We start from the raw sequence: 18,322 nt of genomic DNA on the forward strand, positions 1-18,322 counted from the left end.
CTTATACTATGTACATATAATTAATTTATCGTATTACAAAAATTTATTTTTTGTTGTTATCATCGTGTATAAATGAATTTATCGTATTTTATGACTCATTTAATTGATCTCATCTCGTATGATCATGAAATAATTAATAAATAAATATTCTATCAAATAAATTCATATCATCATCTATAAATATATATATATATATATATAAGCTTACATAAATTTGTTACAAAAGTAAAGTTGGAAGATTAAATCAATGACGTGAGAACTCAGAGTCCAAATCTTCTTTCGGCATCATCAGTGTCGACAAAAACAATCCTTATCCATACCTTTTTACATATATTAACATCAAGACATAATAAATAAACATATAGTATAATATCAATTGGTCACATATCATAAAATTGAAACAAAGGACCATTAGAATTGGTCACGGGAAACAAGTTGCAGGAGTAGGAAAATAATGTAAATCTTATCCCGCCGTCTTATATTCCCAGTAAATTATTTTTCTTTTTTTTATAAAAAAATTATATGATTTGAGCCGAAATAATATCCCCTTGATTGATTTAATAAGATTTCTGTCCCCTTGGTTTTGCTTAAATAATTCAACCAGGTTGGTTTTCAAATAGCCTAGAATGTTAGAACCATTAGGTCGGGATATTTAGAACGTTGTGGCAATTAGTTGAACAGCCCAAATATAAATTGTGTCAGCTTTCAACTACTACATTTTCAAAGTTTGGCTGCATAGATTTATCGTTACTATATTTAAATATAATTTCATTGTAACCACCTAGAAGTGTTATTTTCATCACAAACTATTAAACTATTTTTTTGGGTAATTTTTTTTTTAATATAATGCGTTAATTCTGTAGTGTGATTTTAAAAATTTCATAACAATAAGTATGCAATAAATGAATTTTTTATAGTGATAAATAAATTTACTTAAATTAAAAACTGTATTAATTGTTTTATGATTTTTTTTTAACAATTTTCAGTTTTTGAATCGATAAATAATGTGATATTTTTATTGAATTAATATAGTTCGCCCCTATTAACCATTTCAGATCAAGAAAATCAAAGATTGAGCCCCCCCCCCCCCCCCTCCAGATACTATCAAGAACTGGTAAAGGTTAATATCCTCACAACATTTATCTACTATTTTCATATGTTTATTTCGTTTTTTTATGCACTGTTATAAAAAGTACATTCCGTACTCCTATTAAATATTTACATTTATATATAAAGAATGTAAACATTCCCGTTATTATACACTTTCGCATTAAATTTATAAATTTATTTGCTTTCAAGTTACAGAATGTTTTCAGTTGAAGTTAATAGAATTTTAAGACAAATGAAATAAAATATTATGTATAACCAATATTTTAAATATTAAGTTACAAAATTCTAATAATGAAAACTAATTAATTTTTTTTTTGCTAATAGTTTATTAAAATCATACTAACATAATTGCTCGGGAATAAAAATTATAATTTAAATTAAATATTATGCAAAACATTGGTAAACATTGGTAAACATTCCCGTTATTATACACTTTCGCATTAAATTTATAAATTTATTTGCTTTCAAGTTACAGAATGTTTTCAGTTGAAGTTAATAGAATTTTAAGACAAATGAAATAAAATATTATGTATAACCAATATTTTAAATATTAAGTTACAAAATTCTAATAATGAAAACTAATTAATTTTTTTTTTGCTAATAGTTTATTAAAATCATACTAACATAATTGCTCGGGAATAAAAATTATAATTTAAATTAAATATTATGCAAAACATTGGTAAACAATAACTATACACACATCCTTTAATTCATAGAGAATATTAAAATTTTATTTAAAAAAAAGATATTTAAAGAATATTTTCATTTCTATTTTTATTTCTACTTTATTTTTTTTGCTTGGTTTAAAAATCTTCAATAATTTTGAGCTTTGGCTCATAAATAAGTGTCCATACATCCTAGTGCTTCATATCATGGTGTTAATTATTTCTAGAGGAAAAATCAAATGCCTCTGTAATCTCTAATTCAATGTGAGTGGCCATAGAATTGCAAGCTAGAGGGCCGGCCGGAAGCTTATCGGAGAAAACAAACGAGTTCATTCATAACAAACCTGAGAGTGCACTCGTCCCATGGAGCAACGCCATAATATCGACCACCTTGATGTTCCAAGACCTCCAATCCAACGATGAATTTAGATGATGCAAGTCAATAGCCGTGGATTGATTGGAGAGCCCTGTCACGGTTCAAATTCAACACAAATAGTTTAGTAAAAGATGATTCTAGCAATGCAATTAAAGATAACCGGGGACAGCGGCCCACGAGAATCCTGTCCAATTTCAGTCCGATGAAACCCATAGAAATACATATCCAGGGTAGGTGTTCTATAAGGTCTGAGAATTGCTTGAGAAGAAAGAATTAAAATGCTCATAGCTGAAATTGATTCCAAATGGTAAATACACTTTTATCTCAACTTGAGAGTCACTCGCATTGAATTTCAAGATATGCGATTAACTTCATGGAGATTGGGAGATACACATTGCACAAATCCACAAAGAGATTGGGAGATACACGTGCAGATGGCAAGTTGGCCCTATCATTACCCAATGTGTACGGTCAAGCTCCATTGGCTGCCAAAGAACTTAAAATTTCACTTGTATCTCAAGACATGTAACATGGTCTGGGCTCGGCAACTAATGAGCTCCTTTTAATGTTTCTCCATTTGTATATTTTTTTTAAAAAAGACATTCATAATTTGTATTATTTTTCTATAGTTGCTTTGATTGATTATTATTATTTTAAATAAAAAGTATAGTTATGTGCCCCGGAGCACCAAAACAATACTATGCCGTTGCACATTACAGTTTTTCCCTTTCTGAAAAAATTTTATTCAATAATTCATGCATAATTCTATTATTAAAGCGATATAAAAAATATGCAATCAATATTCAGCCATAAAAACTTAATTTGGTACTTGAGTACCTTATGGCCTATGCCAACATATAGAACCAAGAAATGGAGGTGCAATAATCAATTGGCCTGTTCACCACAGTGTCCTTCCCTGGGCTCAGATCTAGCAATAGAACATGCTCTTTAAGAGCAATCATTTAACAGAGAAAAGAAAATAGAAAGAGAAAGAAAGAAAGAACCAAAGAGTTACCTGCACTTCCATCTATCTCGTATTTTCCTACGGTCTGGAATGTTCCCAGAAACAAAACCAATGTTCACTATCTACTCAGCCGTCAGATTCAGCAATCACTGGTAGCAATGCAACCACGAGCATCTATGCTTAACAGACTGCAAGACTCCAGAGATCTTTGGTTATCGACAGGCACGTGGGCCATTCTTTTCGGCTTACCTTCCACTTGGGAAGAAAAGAAAAAATAATCAAGAGAAGGAAGACTAGAATCAGGGACCGGAGTACTCAAATACGGAAGCAAATTACATAACCTGTTTGAGGAAGAAAATCAGTTGAAAACCAACTTTAACTCTGTCCAAGCAAAACCCTTACATAGGATGTAGGTGCAAAGTTACTGAGTGTATAGTTTCAAAGCATGTTTTATTATCTATAATCACCTCACCATGATGTTAACATATTTCTCAAAGCATGAAAAGGTTACCAGATATGATAATCATCTGACGAAAAGAAGCCATGAACTCAGCCTGGATCCTAACTCCCACAAATATGCATCAGGTTCATCATCATTTCCATTTTCACCATCAGGCACATAACAAAACTCAAATATATAGAACGGGAAAATGCAAAGGGTGGCCAAGAATTTACCCACGGCCACAATTCTTGAAATTCGTGAATCAGGTCTAACCTCATTTTCCATCATAATTAGGCACACAGACTATATACATATGAGAGAGAGAAGAGAGGGAGAGAGAGAATTCTTCTTCTCAAATTTCAGTATGAAAGAAGAGAACCAATGATTCAGCTTACTAAGAGAAGCTTACAAATTACATACAAGAAAAGTATCCTTCCTCAATTAATATACATCTGAAAAATAGATAATTTGAATTAAAATAAAGTATTATCAACTGCTTCTGCACGAAGAAGTTTTATAATGTCTCATAAAACTCTGGGTATCCCTAATAACCAGAATCAGAACACATACAGAAAGACGTAGAAGAAACATTTGTATGTTACATGGAAGGTTGCAAGGAGGAGGTACTTGCGCACAAAAGGAGTTACAAGTTAATCAAATGTCTGGCGACTGCCGTAAAATCATCCTCCCAAAAGAAAGAGCAGAGTCTTAAACAAACAACAAAAGGAAAGATAGACAGCAGAATGGGAACAATGAGCTTCCTACTAAAGTAATAATAGTCATATTTTCTAACAAAAAAATTATCAGTCCAATCAAATCCACACCAGAACTTTTACTTCCCCAGAATTATAATCATGTACTCAGTGAAGCAGGACAACGAGAAACAGGTGAAACTAACTGAGTATTTTTTATGAACATTTTACAAGGCTAAAACAAAGCTCCTGAACAAGAATGAAAATTAAGTATATAATATGGACACATAAAAAGAGAGAAAAAAGATCTGTCAAGATCCACCAAGCAGCATTTAGCAGAAGAAGCCATACTGCCAATTGCCAAATACTTGCAATTAAATTCAAACAATTAATCTATAGGAGGAGCCTATAAATTTATCAATTTAAAACCATGGCATTAACTGCATTATGGATCAAAATGAATAAAATGGGAGTAGATCTTTTAAATATAAAAACCCCATATCAGTAGAAGAACTGGCATCGTGCATCAAAATCTTACCTATGGGTTCTCCTGTAATCTTTAATTTCTGCTTGAACTGAGCATGAGTAAGAACCTCAATGGTTCACCATACCAGATAGGAAAATACCTGAATGCAAAATAACAAGTTTCATACTTCACTAGTTCAAAGAGGAGTATCAAAAAAATCATAAGAACTTATTTAGCATACGAACAAATTCACCTTCATTTTCAGGCCCCAATATAAAAAATTTAAGTCTCTGCTTCATTATCCCCGGATGCTTCTCGCCTCATCATCATTCATCAGGCCTTAAAATAATAGATAATATCTCTGCTTTACTCATCTCCATGTGCTTCTAGGAGGAAATATGCTCCCAATATCAAAATAGTTTAATTACACAGCTTATCGAATATGAAATCATAAAGTTAAAATTAAGAATTTGCAGAGTCAATATACAACCTTAAACATATAGTGAGGATATGCAGCAAAAGGAATCCAATTTGCCAAGAAAACAAGACATCAGAATTTATCATCTGGAATAAACCCCATCTGTAGCATTTCATCATGGAAACGAAATGCCTCCTTTAAGTTGTCCAAAGTGACATGTCCATTTATCAATGATGTGTATGTAGCCCTATCAGGATGTACACCTTTCTCAATCATCTTCCTTAACATTAACTCAGCTTCATGCATTCTACCTTGTTTACAGAACCCATCAACAATTACATTGTATGTAATAATGTCAGCCAAGAGCCCCTGATTCTCCATCTTGTTAACTAAAACAAAAGCTTTATCCATATTTTCTTCTCTAACAAAACCATTAATGAGAGTATTATAAGTGAAGCTATCGGGAACAATTCCTTTTGAAGTCATCTTGCTAAAAAAATCATCTGCCTTTGATGCATCACCTGACCGACAATAACCCTTTATAATGGTATTACAAGTTACAAGATTGGGCTTAATATTTTTTTCTACCATCTCATCCCACAACCTCAATCCCTCAGAAACATGTCCCATACTGCAACATCCATTTATTAGAATGCCATATGAAATGTGATTTGGAAAAATCATTCTAGATATCATACCGTTCCATAACTCATTAGCTTTCTCCATTTCATGTACTTTGCAAAACCCATCAATTAATGTGTTGTATGTCACAACATCCGGCTTAATACCCCTTTGAGTCATTGTCTCAAGTAAGTTTAGTGCTTTGTTGATCTTCCCATCCTTACAATGGGCGTTAATGATTGTTGTGAAAGTGTAAAAATCAGGCAACACGCCCCTTTCAACCATCTCCTTGAATAGATTATCCACCTCATGGAACATCTTCTGTTTACATAACCCATTCAAAATAGCATTGTATGTAACCACATCCATAACAAGACCCTGCTCTAGCATTTCATCTCGGATCTTCAACGCCTCCAACATCATGCGATGTCTGCAATATCCATCAATGAGAATAGTATAAACAACAGTGTCTGGATACAAGCCAATATTCTTCATACTTCTAAAATATTCTAATGCCTGATCCAGAAGCCCATTCCTGGAGAATGCCCCTATTATTGCACTAAAGCTAATTAAATCAGGAAGGACTCTATGACATGACATCTCATTGAAAATCCGCTTGGCCTCCAAAAAGTTATCATTTCTGCAAACCTCAACAAGCAGCGTGTTATAAGTAGTAGTATCAGGAATCAACCCAATCCTCAACATCTCCTCCAAAACTTTCTTAGCCGTCTCGTATTCTCCCTTCTTACACAAGCCATTTATAATCGCGTTATAAGTAAAGATTCCCGGTTTCAACCCCTTACCTGACATTGAATTCATTACCTCAAAAGCTTTTTGCATTAACCCTTCACGACAATATGCATTTATTAAGGTATTATATGTTACCATATCTGCATAAACACCCTTGTCTTTCATCTCTGATAAAAACAAGCTAACAACACCAACTTTGCCATCTTTACACAATGCATTAACCATAATATTTAGAGTATAAACATTCACCTCAATCCCACTTTTTACAACCTCCTCATAGACTTTCCAGGCCAAATCCACCCATCCAATCTTCACCAACCCACCAAGAAGACTGTTGCAAGAATTGATTGAAAGACAACATCCTTTACTTCTTAACACCTGAAACACCTCACATCCTTCTCTTAACTTCCTAGCTTGCACATACGTCCTAACCAACAAATCAAAAACCAAAATATTCGAATTACAACTAGTATAAGTCAAAAGCAAGGATTCAACAATCCCGGCCCGTGAGACGCCTCTCTTCCTGATCATCCTAAGCATCAAAGCTTGTGCATCAGATAATCTCCTACTCCTCACCAAAATGTGAATCATTGCACTCAAAGACATCAATGAATGCTTAAAATTTGAACAATTTAACATAATATAGTCAATAAATCTCTGGCCCAAATGCAAATTATCACGACATCGATAAAGAACCTCAACTACAGTCGTTGAGTTTAAGAGAAACTGATATTTTTGCAAAGAAGTCGGTTTACCTTGCTTTAAACTCAATACAATCTTCTCTACGAAGAAAGTATCCGATGCTGGAGTTGGCGATAGCACCTCTTCCTCGATCTGATATGAAGAAGTTGCTATAGTTTTCACAGCAGTGAGGAAATGGTTAGGGGTAAGTGCGAGAGGAACGAGAGAAATCGGCGTTATGCGCGCGGTGAAGATTCTGAGAGTTTGCTTTTGAGGCACTAGCCGTTGAATCGTCATCCCGAATATACAGCCGCAGCGCAGAGGCTTTTACGAACAGCGATTGCTCCGGTTACTAGTAGGAGCCACGATTCTCAATGAATTTTCGGTGCAAATAGTTCGTGGCTGGTTCAAATTTGTATCTCCTTCTTCTTCTAAGTTTCGGGTGGCGACGACCGTAACATTAGAAAACAAAATTCAGTTTTCTCAATATGCTCTAATTTCAGCAAACAATTCAAAAAATAAATTTTAAAATCGTCCTGATTATCATTGACTGATAAAAACAAAGTTCTATTGCTCAAAGCCTACGGCTGAACTTTTAGAACAAAAACCTAACTATGTATGACTCGTGAAAGCCGACTGGACTGTGACCGTGAAAGAAATACACGGAGGAAGCCCGCAAAAAATAAACGGAGAAAGGCTGCTTCCGAGCCCTGATCGAGTTCAGCCTCAGTGGCTGCTTGGTTGCCGTCTGCTTTGTTGAAAACCGAGAGGAGAAGCAAATCAGACGACAGGCGCGAAAGAGATGGAAGATAACGAGCTGTTGCTGCTCGCCGGTGGCGGCGGCACTTTTCTCCTGACGGAGAGTATACCAGTTGGAGGTTGTGGGAGAAATAAGACTGAGAGTAGAGACGAGGGAGGGATCGACGGGACGGGACGGGGCGGGGCGGAGGGACGCTGGAGCCGGGAAAACTTATTACATGCTGCTAATAAACATGTTTGAAAATTTTGACAAAAACTAAAATTGTGTTTGGTTGGTTGAAATTTAAAATAAATATAAAATAAATATATTTATTTTTCTATTCTTTTATTTCAGAAATATATTATATAAAAAAATTTTAAAAAAATTATGTTTATTGAGTATTAATTATTATAAATTAAAATAGTATCAATTATAATGTAAATAGATTAAAATATGATATACGATATATATTAATTACTATAAAATTAATTTTTTATAAAAATTAATAAATATATAATTTGAATTAATATATTATTAATTAAATAAATTATTTTAAATATTATTAAAGAATATGATCATTAAATAATAATAATTGATTTTCGTTTTCAAATCTATTGAAATTAATCTATATTAATAAGTAAAATTAAATATTATTTATATTAATATTACAATGTTATTAATATGATTAAATAATTTTTATTTTTATTTATAAAATATAAATATTGATATTATATATATATATTACTTTATATAATTTAAATATTATTTATAAAAAAATTATATTTTATATATTATATATCTCGTAATAGTTACATAATATTGTATTAATGTCTATTAAAAAAATTTACATAACCACATCAACAGCCACATAAGATTATACAAATACTCCATAACATCGTAGAATTTTAGAAATATATTATCAATTTAAAAAATTTCCGGATTGATATTTAAATATTTTAAAATAATAACGAGTTTAATAATGTATTTTAACTTTAATGGTAATATTCATTTCATATGTAGCGGATGAATTAAGAGGTGTTGTCTTGTAACATTTTGCATGATGCGTTATATTTTCAATTCATTTGAGTAAGAGGAGACAGATATTTTTAGATGCTGACATGTCATAATCTAATTGGTTTAAATACCTCGCTATACGTGGCTTACTTACTAAGAGCTAAATATGCGACCTTCCATGGGATCTGATGCTGTTCATTTTCCCGGATACACTTACCAAAATTAATTGATTGAAATGTGCATGCACGACTAGTGTTGTAGCATAAAATTTAAATGACAAACCAGTAAGATTTTGCCACGCAACTCATTCTAAAATGTATTTGCTTTATTATTGGCGGTGACAGAAAGATAGGTGACAGGTGCGTGATGCGGAGAGCGGTCAAAAATCTGAAAATTTAATTCTACCCCCACCTTGACCTGCTTGGCAAAAACCCTATCTATTTCTGAAATATCAAAATCTTGAATTTTATTTCTCAAGAAAAAATATCTAATACTTCTCTCTCTATTTCTCGTCTTCTTGGGGCTCCCGGATCCGTATGTCTAGCGCTTTTTAGAGAGAGAAAGAGAGAACAATCCTCTGCTCTCTCTCTCTTCGTTAAGGTACCGCCTCTCTCTGGGCGTGTACGTTTAGGTATTCATATGTTTGGTAATGTACACGTGTATGTATAGGTTTGCGTTTGTTGTGTGGACGGGTTAATTTTTGATCTGTTCGTTATTTATGTTGGATTTTGGAAACCCTAATCGTGTTTGGTAGGGAAGAAAATTGAGTGAAATAAAACGAACTTGAAGTTGGAATTTGTTGCTTCGCTATTATTTGAAGAAATTAAACCGAAATCAAGAGCACTTTGAGTGGGTCTCCTAACGATAGTGTGCTGATGGTTAATTTGTTTTGGAATTAAGTCGTGTGCTGCTATAATTATTTGTCTTTCAGTTTAATTTGGAGTTTAAAGAAATGAAACTTCGGTTACGTTATTTTCTCTTTTTCATTTTGAATTTCGGTGTGGTTACTGAAGATGTTTGGATTTGCTTTATAATAGGTTTCTGATTGCAAACTAGGCCATTTTGAAGTATATTTGATTTACCATTGGGGATCTCACTTCAACTTGGCCGCTACTCAGGCACTGCAATTGCTGCGGAGTGTTTGTCTGGAATATATAATAATGAAGAACTGTGAGAGGATCGCAAATTTTGCCTTAGCAGGTTTGGTTTCCTTATCTAAGAATATCTAGATACTTGGCTTACCTTTGTGCTGCCCCACACGCACATTCAAATGTATTACTTTCCTTTCAATTCCTCAAAGCTTAATGCATATTGAATGAATGTGATCATCTCCATCCATGAGTTTCTTGAATATGTTTCCTGCATGATTATCCATTACTTGTTTCTCCTCACGAATGATGAAAGTGTGAAACCGTTTTCTAACTCTCCCTCTGATAAGGCAAGGTTTAGAACAAAACCTTATATTTCATATTGGCTAAGGGTGAGATTTCAAATGCAGCCCATGTGTTATGTTGATGATTTCATTGGGTGCCTCCATAAAGTTCTACTGCTGAGTAAGCACAAGTGCATAAGTTTCTTATGTTTTCATTTGTGCAGAAGAGTGATCCAATAGTATCTTTCAGACTGCAGGAACTGGCTTTACATTTTCCTTCTTGAGCATTCATTAAGGTTTTATAATGTACTGAATGCCTCAAAAGTTATTCGAGGTTCGTTCTGATGGAAGTGTACTTACAGCGGCAGTGTTAACAATATGATGTGGGGGTATTTCAGTTGCTTGTTTTAGTAAGGCATGAATGAGATTATCCCATATCTCTTATAATAGACTTAACTTGTGTTAATTTTTAAGTCTAGCTAGTTAATCTGTGGAGAAATTAACTCTGAATTTTTTTCATGATCAAATTTAGTAAAAGAGACATAAAATTTGCCATAAATGGGCATGGGAATGAGATTGATATAGTAAATTCTCTTCTGATATATTAACTTGTGTTTAAGTCTAGTTAGTTAATTTGTGAAGAAATTAACTCTGAATTTTTTTCATGATCAGATTTAGTAAAAGAGACATAAATTTGCCATAAATGGGCATGGGAATGAGATTGATCTAGTAAATTCTCTTCTGATATGTTAATGTTCCACTTTTTTCTCGGTATGTTTTCGGTTTTTTCCCCTCTGTTTATGCTGATAGGAAATGTGAAATATCAGTTCTAGGTATGTCAAAATCTTCTAGAAAGTAGAAATCTCGCTCTACTCTGTTAAACTTGTTAACTTGTGTTTTACTTTCATATTATTCCCTTAGTTTTCTGCATTTTCTATGTTTGTGTTACCCCTCTTTTTATACACTTTGTAGGGGTGATTGGATGTAAACCAAAAAAAAAATTAGTTATTTTCCTTTTTTTTTTTTGGTTGAATAGCAAATATTGGAACATTCTGACTTCGGTATGATGATTAGCTCTGAAGCAACTTGAAACCAAGAAACCATGAAACCATTTAAAGCATGCATGATTTTTGACATAGTAGTGATCTTGTAACAATTACTCAATTAATGCATAACATACTGATATTGCATCACTTCTTGTCTGTGCACGGGTTTGAGGGCCTTAGTCATCTTTAGCCATGTGAATGCAATTTTGGTTGCAGGTTTATCGTTGGCGCCGCTTGTCGTCAAGGTAGATCCAAACTTAAATGTTATTTTGACTGCATGCCTAACAGTTTATGTGGGTTGTTATCGTTCTGTGAAGCCAACTCCCCCTTCAGTAAGTACCCAAACCCTTCATGTGTAGCACCTTCTTGTTTTGTTTCTCAATCCAAAAATAAATTTGACTAAAACATACTTGTTTGCACTGTGCAGGAAACAATGTCTAATGAACATGCTATGCGCTTTCCGTTTGTTGGAAGCGCAATGTTGTTATCACTTTTCTTACTGTTCAAGTTCCTATCCAAAGATTTGGTTAATGCTGTGTTAACCTGCTATTTCTTTGTTCTGGGAATCGTAGCCCTTTCGTATGTTTCTTGGAATATAGCTTTCTTAAAGTTCCTTCCATGTGGATTTATTATTAGATGAGATATACTTGTGTGACTACAACTGAAGTAATATCAGTATGTTGGTATCACTGTCTCATGTATTCTACCCATCTTTGCAGGGCAACCTTGTTACCTGCTATCAAACGATTCTTGCCGAAACATTGGAATGATGATGCTATTGTTTGGCGTTTTCCATACTTCCGTTGTATGTGGTTTTCTCTAACATCTTCCACGTCTTTTCCCTTTTGAATCCCATCTATCTTTTATTTTTTGGGTTTGTATCTGTGGAGTCCATAGTTGATGGCATGACCAGTTGCACAATTCTTGTTTTAGTTGATGATTTGATGCAGATGTTTCCTAAGTGCAATCTCTATCAGTTCTTTGTCTATGTTGTGTTTTACTACTAATTTTTTTTGTTTTTGAAATAAGTGTTTTACTACTTCTAATAACATAATCATCACTCATTTTGGATTGGAAGACAAAAAAAACATTCTTTTGTCTTGGGAGTTTTACCTTGTATATGCAAGCTCTTTGCATTTGATTGTTATCGTAAGAGCTTTTATTGCCATTCCCATTTATGTTCTTTGAGTTTTTCTTGGTGAACATGTGAAAATTCTTTCTTCATGCAAAAAAGAAATTACTTTCCTTATTTCCTAGGATTGGCATTTAACCAAGTTCATCGGTTTGGTTTTTTCAAGGCTCAGTTGGATCTTGATTTGACAGAGATTAGAACTGGATTCAAGGTTGTATTTAGACTTGTTCAATCTAATTAGCTGACAACTAATACATAAGTATTTAGTTTGAGAGCTTGCGAACAAATTTAATCATATTGATGCATATTTATATGTTAGTTTTTATAAATATTTTTACGTACATATATGTACATGTGTTAACACATACACACGTACACATGATATCTTACAAAGCGTAGACGAGCGGGATTATAACCTTATAAATTTTCATATCATTCAATTACAAACATCACAGGAATTTTAGTCAAGTTGAAATGAAGCCTTATACTATTCAATTAAATTTAGCTCAAAATATTCACATAGTTAGCTTGCCTGAATTTTTTCCCAATCCTGATTTTTCTTTCTCCCTTCCCAACTTCTCCACTTCCATTATTTTTATTATTGGGACTGCAGGCTTTTCAAGATTCAAGACGGGGTAAAGTAAAACTATCTGCTGTTTATACACTTGGATATTTGTGAAAGAACAATGGCATTGATATCTGTCATGATGGGTTCTGGAAAATTTGTGTTTCGATGAAAAAATTTGTTCACCATAGGAATACGTCTCAACCTTGAAAATCAAATAAGTTTCTGCTGCTAAAACTAATATGAACTTCCTTTTTGAGCTGATCTTTTAGTGAGACACCAAATATTGAATCTTAAGTGGCTTTTGTCATCTGATATATGCTACTTACTGAATCTTAGGACTTTCATTTGATCTAGTTGACATTATCTGGCTTTTATTATGCAGAATGATGTTTTTCCTTACACCTTTCTTACACAGCTTTGGAGATAGAGTTCACAAGGTCGCAGGTCATTGCAGCAATCCCTGGAACCTTTTTCTGTGCATGGTATGCATGGAAAAAGCATTGGTTGGCTAATAACATTTTGGGCCTTGCATTCTGCATTCAGGTTTGTTAGCCCTATTTTAAAAAATACGTTTTCTTTTTTGTCTTAGCCAAATAAAACTGTACACTGCAATTTGTTGTTCCATAAAAGAAGAATATGCCAAAATTTCCCCTACCCATTTTTGTCCGGCATTCTGAATTATTTAGGTGAGGTATTCTACTTGTTAATTGCTAGTGCATGGGAAATAATTCATTTCATCCAAACAATGCTTATCAGATATCCATTTGTCATTTTAAGCAACGAGTCTGCAGGCATTTTTTAAAATGTGCTATTTTGTTCTTTATATGATATTTGGATTACCTGTAACTTCTGGAAATGCATTAACTCGATGCTACAATTTTCTTCTCCATCTTGTATTTTCATCAATCTTTAGCATCAATCAAGTGAAAGTTTAACCACAAAGTAATTCAAAGTTTTATGTTCTCCATTGTCTTCTCCCCCTCTTTCTCTCTTGTGCGTAGTTGGTTGCTCTCATTTTTGTTATCCTTTTATTTGTTTCTGAATGGTGCTAGCTCCTTTTTTGGTTCTTGATTCTGGAAAAAATATCATCTTTATTTCTATTGATAATGCATATTGCCTTTGTTGTTCCTATATGTGTGTGAATTATTGTCTTCTGAGATGTAAGGTGTGGTTATTTTCTCCCTGTTGATTTAATTAAAAAAAAGATCTTTCTCCTTATTGAATAGAGCACATATTTTTTGTCACTGGCAGGGAATTGAGATGCTGTCTCTTGGATCTTTTAAGACTGGTGCCATTCTTTTGGTAAGTTGTGGGCATATGGTTATTGATCTGAAGGCATTTTTTTTTTCTTTTTGTTACTCGTAGGAGAATTTAGGTATTTCTATGCATTTTTTTTAAATGTACAAAAGTAGATTTATTATGTAGCAATATAATGAGATACAATAAATGAGAAGTTTCCTTCAGTGATGAGACGAGAAAAATGAGTCCTGGAAGCCCGTTCAGAATGAAAATAGGGATTCTGTTTTACTTGCTCTTTTGACTCACTAAAATTTATGAGAGCCAAAAGAGGAGAGAATCTTGCATTTTTCTACAATCTTTTCAATGTCACAGTTGAATTACAGCCTAATGACAAAGGGGATGTATTGTCAATTGAGAATCACTCTTCACCATGAAATGCTTAATACTACTGAAAGACGGCCATTTTTTAACCCAAAACATCGCCTCATTTTGCGCATGTAAAGGGTCAGAACCTTGTACCAATCAACCCAAGCTTTCTTGGAAGCGTCAAACCATCAGAATTGCAGCCCCAATCGATCTGATTGCTGCATCACAATAGGACTCATATCTCCATATCTCCAGTGTGCAATGAATCTGGGTTGCTACTTTTCTAACTGGGCCCTAGAGGTCTTATGCTTAAAGGATTATGGCCTTAAGATCAGGTTCTGTGCTTCTCAATATACCAAGAACATATTTGATCGAGATATGAAATCTGTCATGGTTTCTCTCTCTCCATTTGTTAATGTATCTTGGGCCTCTACTAATTGTCTAAAGTTTATTACAATTTTTTCGGAGTTCCAGAATAGTCATTCCTTTCAGATAATTGATTCACACTGGTCTAAGTGTTGGGGGGTGCATTTCTTTTAACATGAGTTTTCTGAAGATCACTGTGTTTTGTAGACAAACAAACTAACTGCTACTAAAAGTGGCTTGGTTTAATGTAGCTTGGTTTAATGTAAATATGGTTCTTAAGCTATTACCTTTTAGTCATTTTGTTTTCAATTTGGCGAGTAATTTTCTGGCATCAGGGCTCTTAACAGATTGACAATTCTTTGAGATTTGTGTTATTTTAGTTATGTCCTCTGTGTAGCAACATTTTCTTCTTTTGCATAACGCAGGCTGGTTTATTTGTATACGACATTTTCTGGGTTTTCTTCACTCCTGTGATGGTTAGTGTTGCAAAGTCTTTTGATGCTCCTATAAAGGTAAGCGCTCCAGCTTGATTGAAATATTCATATGGTAAAATTAAAAAACCTGAACAGTTTATTATTCTAAGTGGAATCATTGTATATTTTGTTGCAGCTGTTGTTCCCAACAGCAGATTCTGCACGCCCATTTTCTATGCTTGGACTTGGGGACATTGTAATCCCTGGTATGCTGTTAATCAAGCATCTGCTTTTTTTTTTTTTGGTTTTCCTGGGTTTTGCTGGAGTAGACTGCAATTATTTTGATTTATTGAAAGATTATGCTTTGTGTTTTAATAGGTCCTTTCCATTACTATTTCTATTATTCTTTAATATAATGAAATATTGCCAAGCAAAATAACAGGAAACACTGGTGCAATGTGGGGTATCATAGTTTATTGTTTTTTTTTCTTGAGTTATTCAAATGAGCTTATTGATCAGCAGTAATGCATGTTCTTTTAATCTCGTAAGGATTAGGTTATAAATCTTACTTTGCAATCATTATCAGTTTGGCTACAGCTTAAGTGATTATGGTAAGATCCCTTATGGTTTGGAAAAGATATTGTGACACCGGGTTTGTATCATGAAAACTATTATCTTTGATGTATTTACCAAAAGAACATCTGCTGATATTATGGATATCATGAAAACTATTTTCCAAATAGTATCATATTATTTTGAGCTAATATTCTTTGGCAGCAAATACGAAACCTTTTTTAAGGACTGCATATGAATCTTTCAGTCATTTATATCAAAATTTTCTGGGTCCACTTGTTGGTAGCGAATTTATTTGGTTAAAACCTGCAAGTGGTTTGCGTTCAGGAAAAAAAAACTTGTAAGTGGTAGTCATGCCTGACTAGTTCACGAGATATTAATATGCGTGCAAAAGAAAAGTTAAAAGTATATCCATTCCTTGTTTCTAAGATTGGTTGTTGCTTCTTTTCTGTTTCCAGGTATTTTTGTGGCATTGGCATTACGGTTTGATGTTTCCAGAGGCAAAGACAGCCAGTATTTTAAGAGTGCATTTTTTGGCTATGCATTCGGCGTTGTCCTTACTATTGTTGTTATGAATTGGTTCCAAGCTGCACAGGTTAGTCTAAGTATTTTAAGGATTTTGCTTCAGACTTTTTTCCTTAGTAGTCATATTGTACTAGTTAATCTAATTATTTGTGCTGTCTCCTTTTCAGCCTGCACTTTTGTATATTGTACCGGCTGTTATAGGCTTTTTGGCCGCTCATTGCCTATTGAATGGAGACGTTAAACCGGTTGGTTTAATAACCTTATGGAATATTTGCTTATGCTTTTGCATGATTCTCACTCTTTTTGGAAGGACAAACATGACCTGCACTCCATTATACATATAGTTAATGTGATATATGCTACTTCCAGTGTTTGGCCCTCATAATGGGATGCCAGAGCATGTATGTTTATGAGATTGTTTTTGACTCCCTGAGTTAGCCAAAAGCGAGCGAAAAAATGGGCAAATGGCTTTGGTATCATTGCCAAACAGCACATATATTGGACTCGTGTGTAGTGTTCAACTTAATCCATGTGTTCTTGAAAGAGCCAAATTAGGCAGGTTCAAACCCGTAATTCTCCTTTGTCCTGAAGGTTTGTCCTCCGTTAGATATGGCCTAAACCCTCCATTACTAATGACTTACTATTGGATGCCTTTCTCAGTCTTATGTTGGAGACTCTGGTGTAGTGCAATATGATGAAACCTTGGCAGATTCTCTATCATATATCCATTACTTGGTTTACTAATATGGTTTCTCTATTAACACTGTCTGCAGTTAATGGAGTTTGATGAGTCCAAGACTTCAATTTCATCTCAAGATGGTAGCGAGAAAACATCAGACGAGAAAACATCAGACAAGAAAACAGAGTGATTGAAAACAAAGTCAGAAAAAGAATAGGCTGGCATACTGAATCTATTTGTTAAACTTACCTTTTCAAACACCAATCTATTTAGCTGAAGCAGAAACTGTTGTTTTAAATGTGGAGCCAGAAATTTCTTTTCTTTTTTTTTTTTTTTTCTCTTTTTGGTTTTCTGGATTACAACATTGGCTCACTCAAGGCAAGTGCAAACTCATGCACCATTGTAACAGATTTTTTGAATTTAGCAAGGAATATTATTTAGCCTCCCCCTTATAATGAGATTGTGTTAGACATATTCTTGTTTTCATTTCGAAGTATTTATTTATTTGTTTTCAATTTAGAACCTTGTAATTATATTTGGTAGCCCGATATCTGAGGCATCTGTGGAAGCAAACCAACAAATGCTTAAAAGATATCTTGTGTATTTGCTAAAAGATTTAAAAGTTAAATTTTATCAAAAGGGTTTTGCGGAAAAGCAAAAAATGCTTTGTTTAATTTTTACCCATTTTGCTAATTCACTTCCCCAAGTTTTATATACGTACGTACATATATATATATATATATTTATACATATTGATGTATCTCTACTATGCCGTGTTTTTGAAGTTTAGTACTATTTATGGGTTTCCTTTTTCAAGCCGAACCAATTCTCTGCCTATGGTTCATCTCCAAATAAATACAATAAAACAAATAATCTACTTGGCTTTCCCACACTTTTTACTTTATTTACAATTAAAATAGAAAAAAAATTAAATTGTTGCATTTTTTATTATAAAAAAAACTACTTCATTTGATTTTAAATTTAATCTAATTTGCCACATTAATATTAAGGACAGGATATTTAGAATAAAAATCAAATTTCTTTGTGGGAATTATAATTGCAAGAATGATTTCCTACCCATTTATTTTTTTAATTTGTTTATTAA

At 33.4% G+C, this 18,322-nt stretch overlaps 2 protein-coding genes across 8 annotated transcripts; one reads left to right on the plus strand and one right to left on the minus strand.

Moving 5' to 3' along the window:
• Positions 1–1,858: 1,858 nt before the first annotated feature.
• On the minus strand, positions 1,859–8,199 carry LOC110811847 (Tetratricopeptide repeat (TPR)-like superfamily protein). Of its 3 annotated transcripts, none has more exons than XM_088215039.1 (6): positions 5,206–8,199; positions 4,969–5,098; positions 4,788–4,875; positions 3,167–3,370; positions 2,989–3,079; positions 1,859–2,242 (listed from the first exon to the last, which is right to left on the minus strand). In XM_088215039.1, exon 1 carries the CDS (start codon positions 7,480–7,482, stop codon positions 5,266–5,268), a length of 2,217 nt encoding a protein of 738 aa, XP_088071165.1. In that variant the 5' UTR covers positions 7,483–8,199; the 3' UTR covers positions 1,859–2,242; positions 2,989–3,079; positions 3,167–3,370; positions 4,788–4,875; positions 4,969–5,098; positions 5,206–5,265. The 3 variants fall into 3 exon arrangements, with proteins under 3 accessions (XP_088071165.1, XP_088071166.1, XP_088071164.1); XM_088215040.1 differs by having other exon boundaries at positions 4,969–5,101; XM_088215038.1 differs by having other exon boundaries at positions 4,969–8,199.
• A 1,172-nt stretch (positions 8,200–9,371) lies between these two features.
• LOC110811883 (signal peptide peptidase) lies at positions 9,372–17,689 on the plus strand. Of its 5 annotated transcripts, none has more exons than XM_088215044.1 (12): positions 9,373–9,569; positions 10,057–10,138; positions 11,573–11,688; positions 11,784–11,935; positions 12,076–12,161; positions 13,472–13,599; positions 14,308–14,358; positions 15,453–15,539; positions 15,637–15,706; positions 16,472–16,608; positions 16,706–16,783; positions 17,312–17,689. In XM_088215044.1, the coding sequence occupies exons 2-12, from the start codon at positions 10,099–10,101 to the stop codon at positions 17,405–17,407; spliced, it is 1,041 nt and encodes a 346-aa protein (XP_088071170.1). In that variant the 5' UTR covers positions 9,373–9,569; positions 10,057–10,098; the 3' UTR covers positions 17,408–17,689. The 5 variants fall into 5 exon arrangements, with proteins under 5 accessions (XP_088071171.1, XP_088071170.1, XP_088071168.1 ...); XM_088215042.1 differs by having other exon boundaries at positions 9,374–9,569; positions 9,976–10,138; XM_088215041.1 differs by having other exon boundaries at positions 9,374–9,538; positions 9,976–10,138.
• The last annotated feature ends 633 nt before the right edge of the window (positions 17,690–18,322 follow it).

The sequence above is a fragment of the Carica papaya genome, chromosome 3 (assembly GCF_054855325.1).
Source record: "Carica papaya isolate Zhongbai chromosome 3, ASM5485532v1, whole genome shotgun sequence".
Classification (NCBI taxonomy): domain Eukaryota; kingdom Viridiplantae; phylum Streptophyta; class Magnoliopsida; order Brassicales; family Caricaceae; genus Carica; species Carica papaya.

Coding starts and splice junctions, on each gene's coding strand:
- LOC110811847 (XM_088215039.1), bottom strand. CDS start 7,482: ATGACGATTCAACGGCTAGTGCCTCAAAAGCAAACTCTCAGAATCTTC.
- LOC110811883 (XM_088215044.1), top strand. CDS start 10,099: ATGAAGAACTGTGAGAGGATCGCAAATTTTGCCTTAGCAG. Junction 13,600..14,307: donor GCCTTGCATTCTGCATTCAG/GTTTGTTAGCCC, acceptor TGTCACTGGCAG/GGAATTGAGATGCTGTCTCT. Junction 15,540..15,636: donor CTTTTGATGCTCCTATAAAG/GTAAGCGCTCCA, acceptor ATTTTGTTGCAG/CTGTTGTTCCCAACAGCAGA.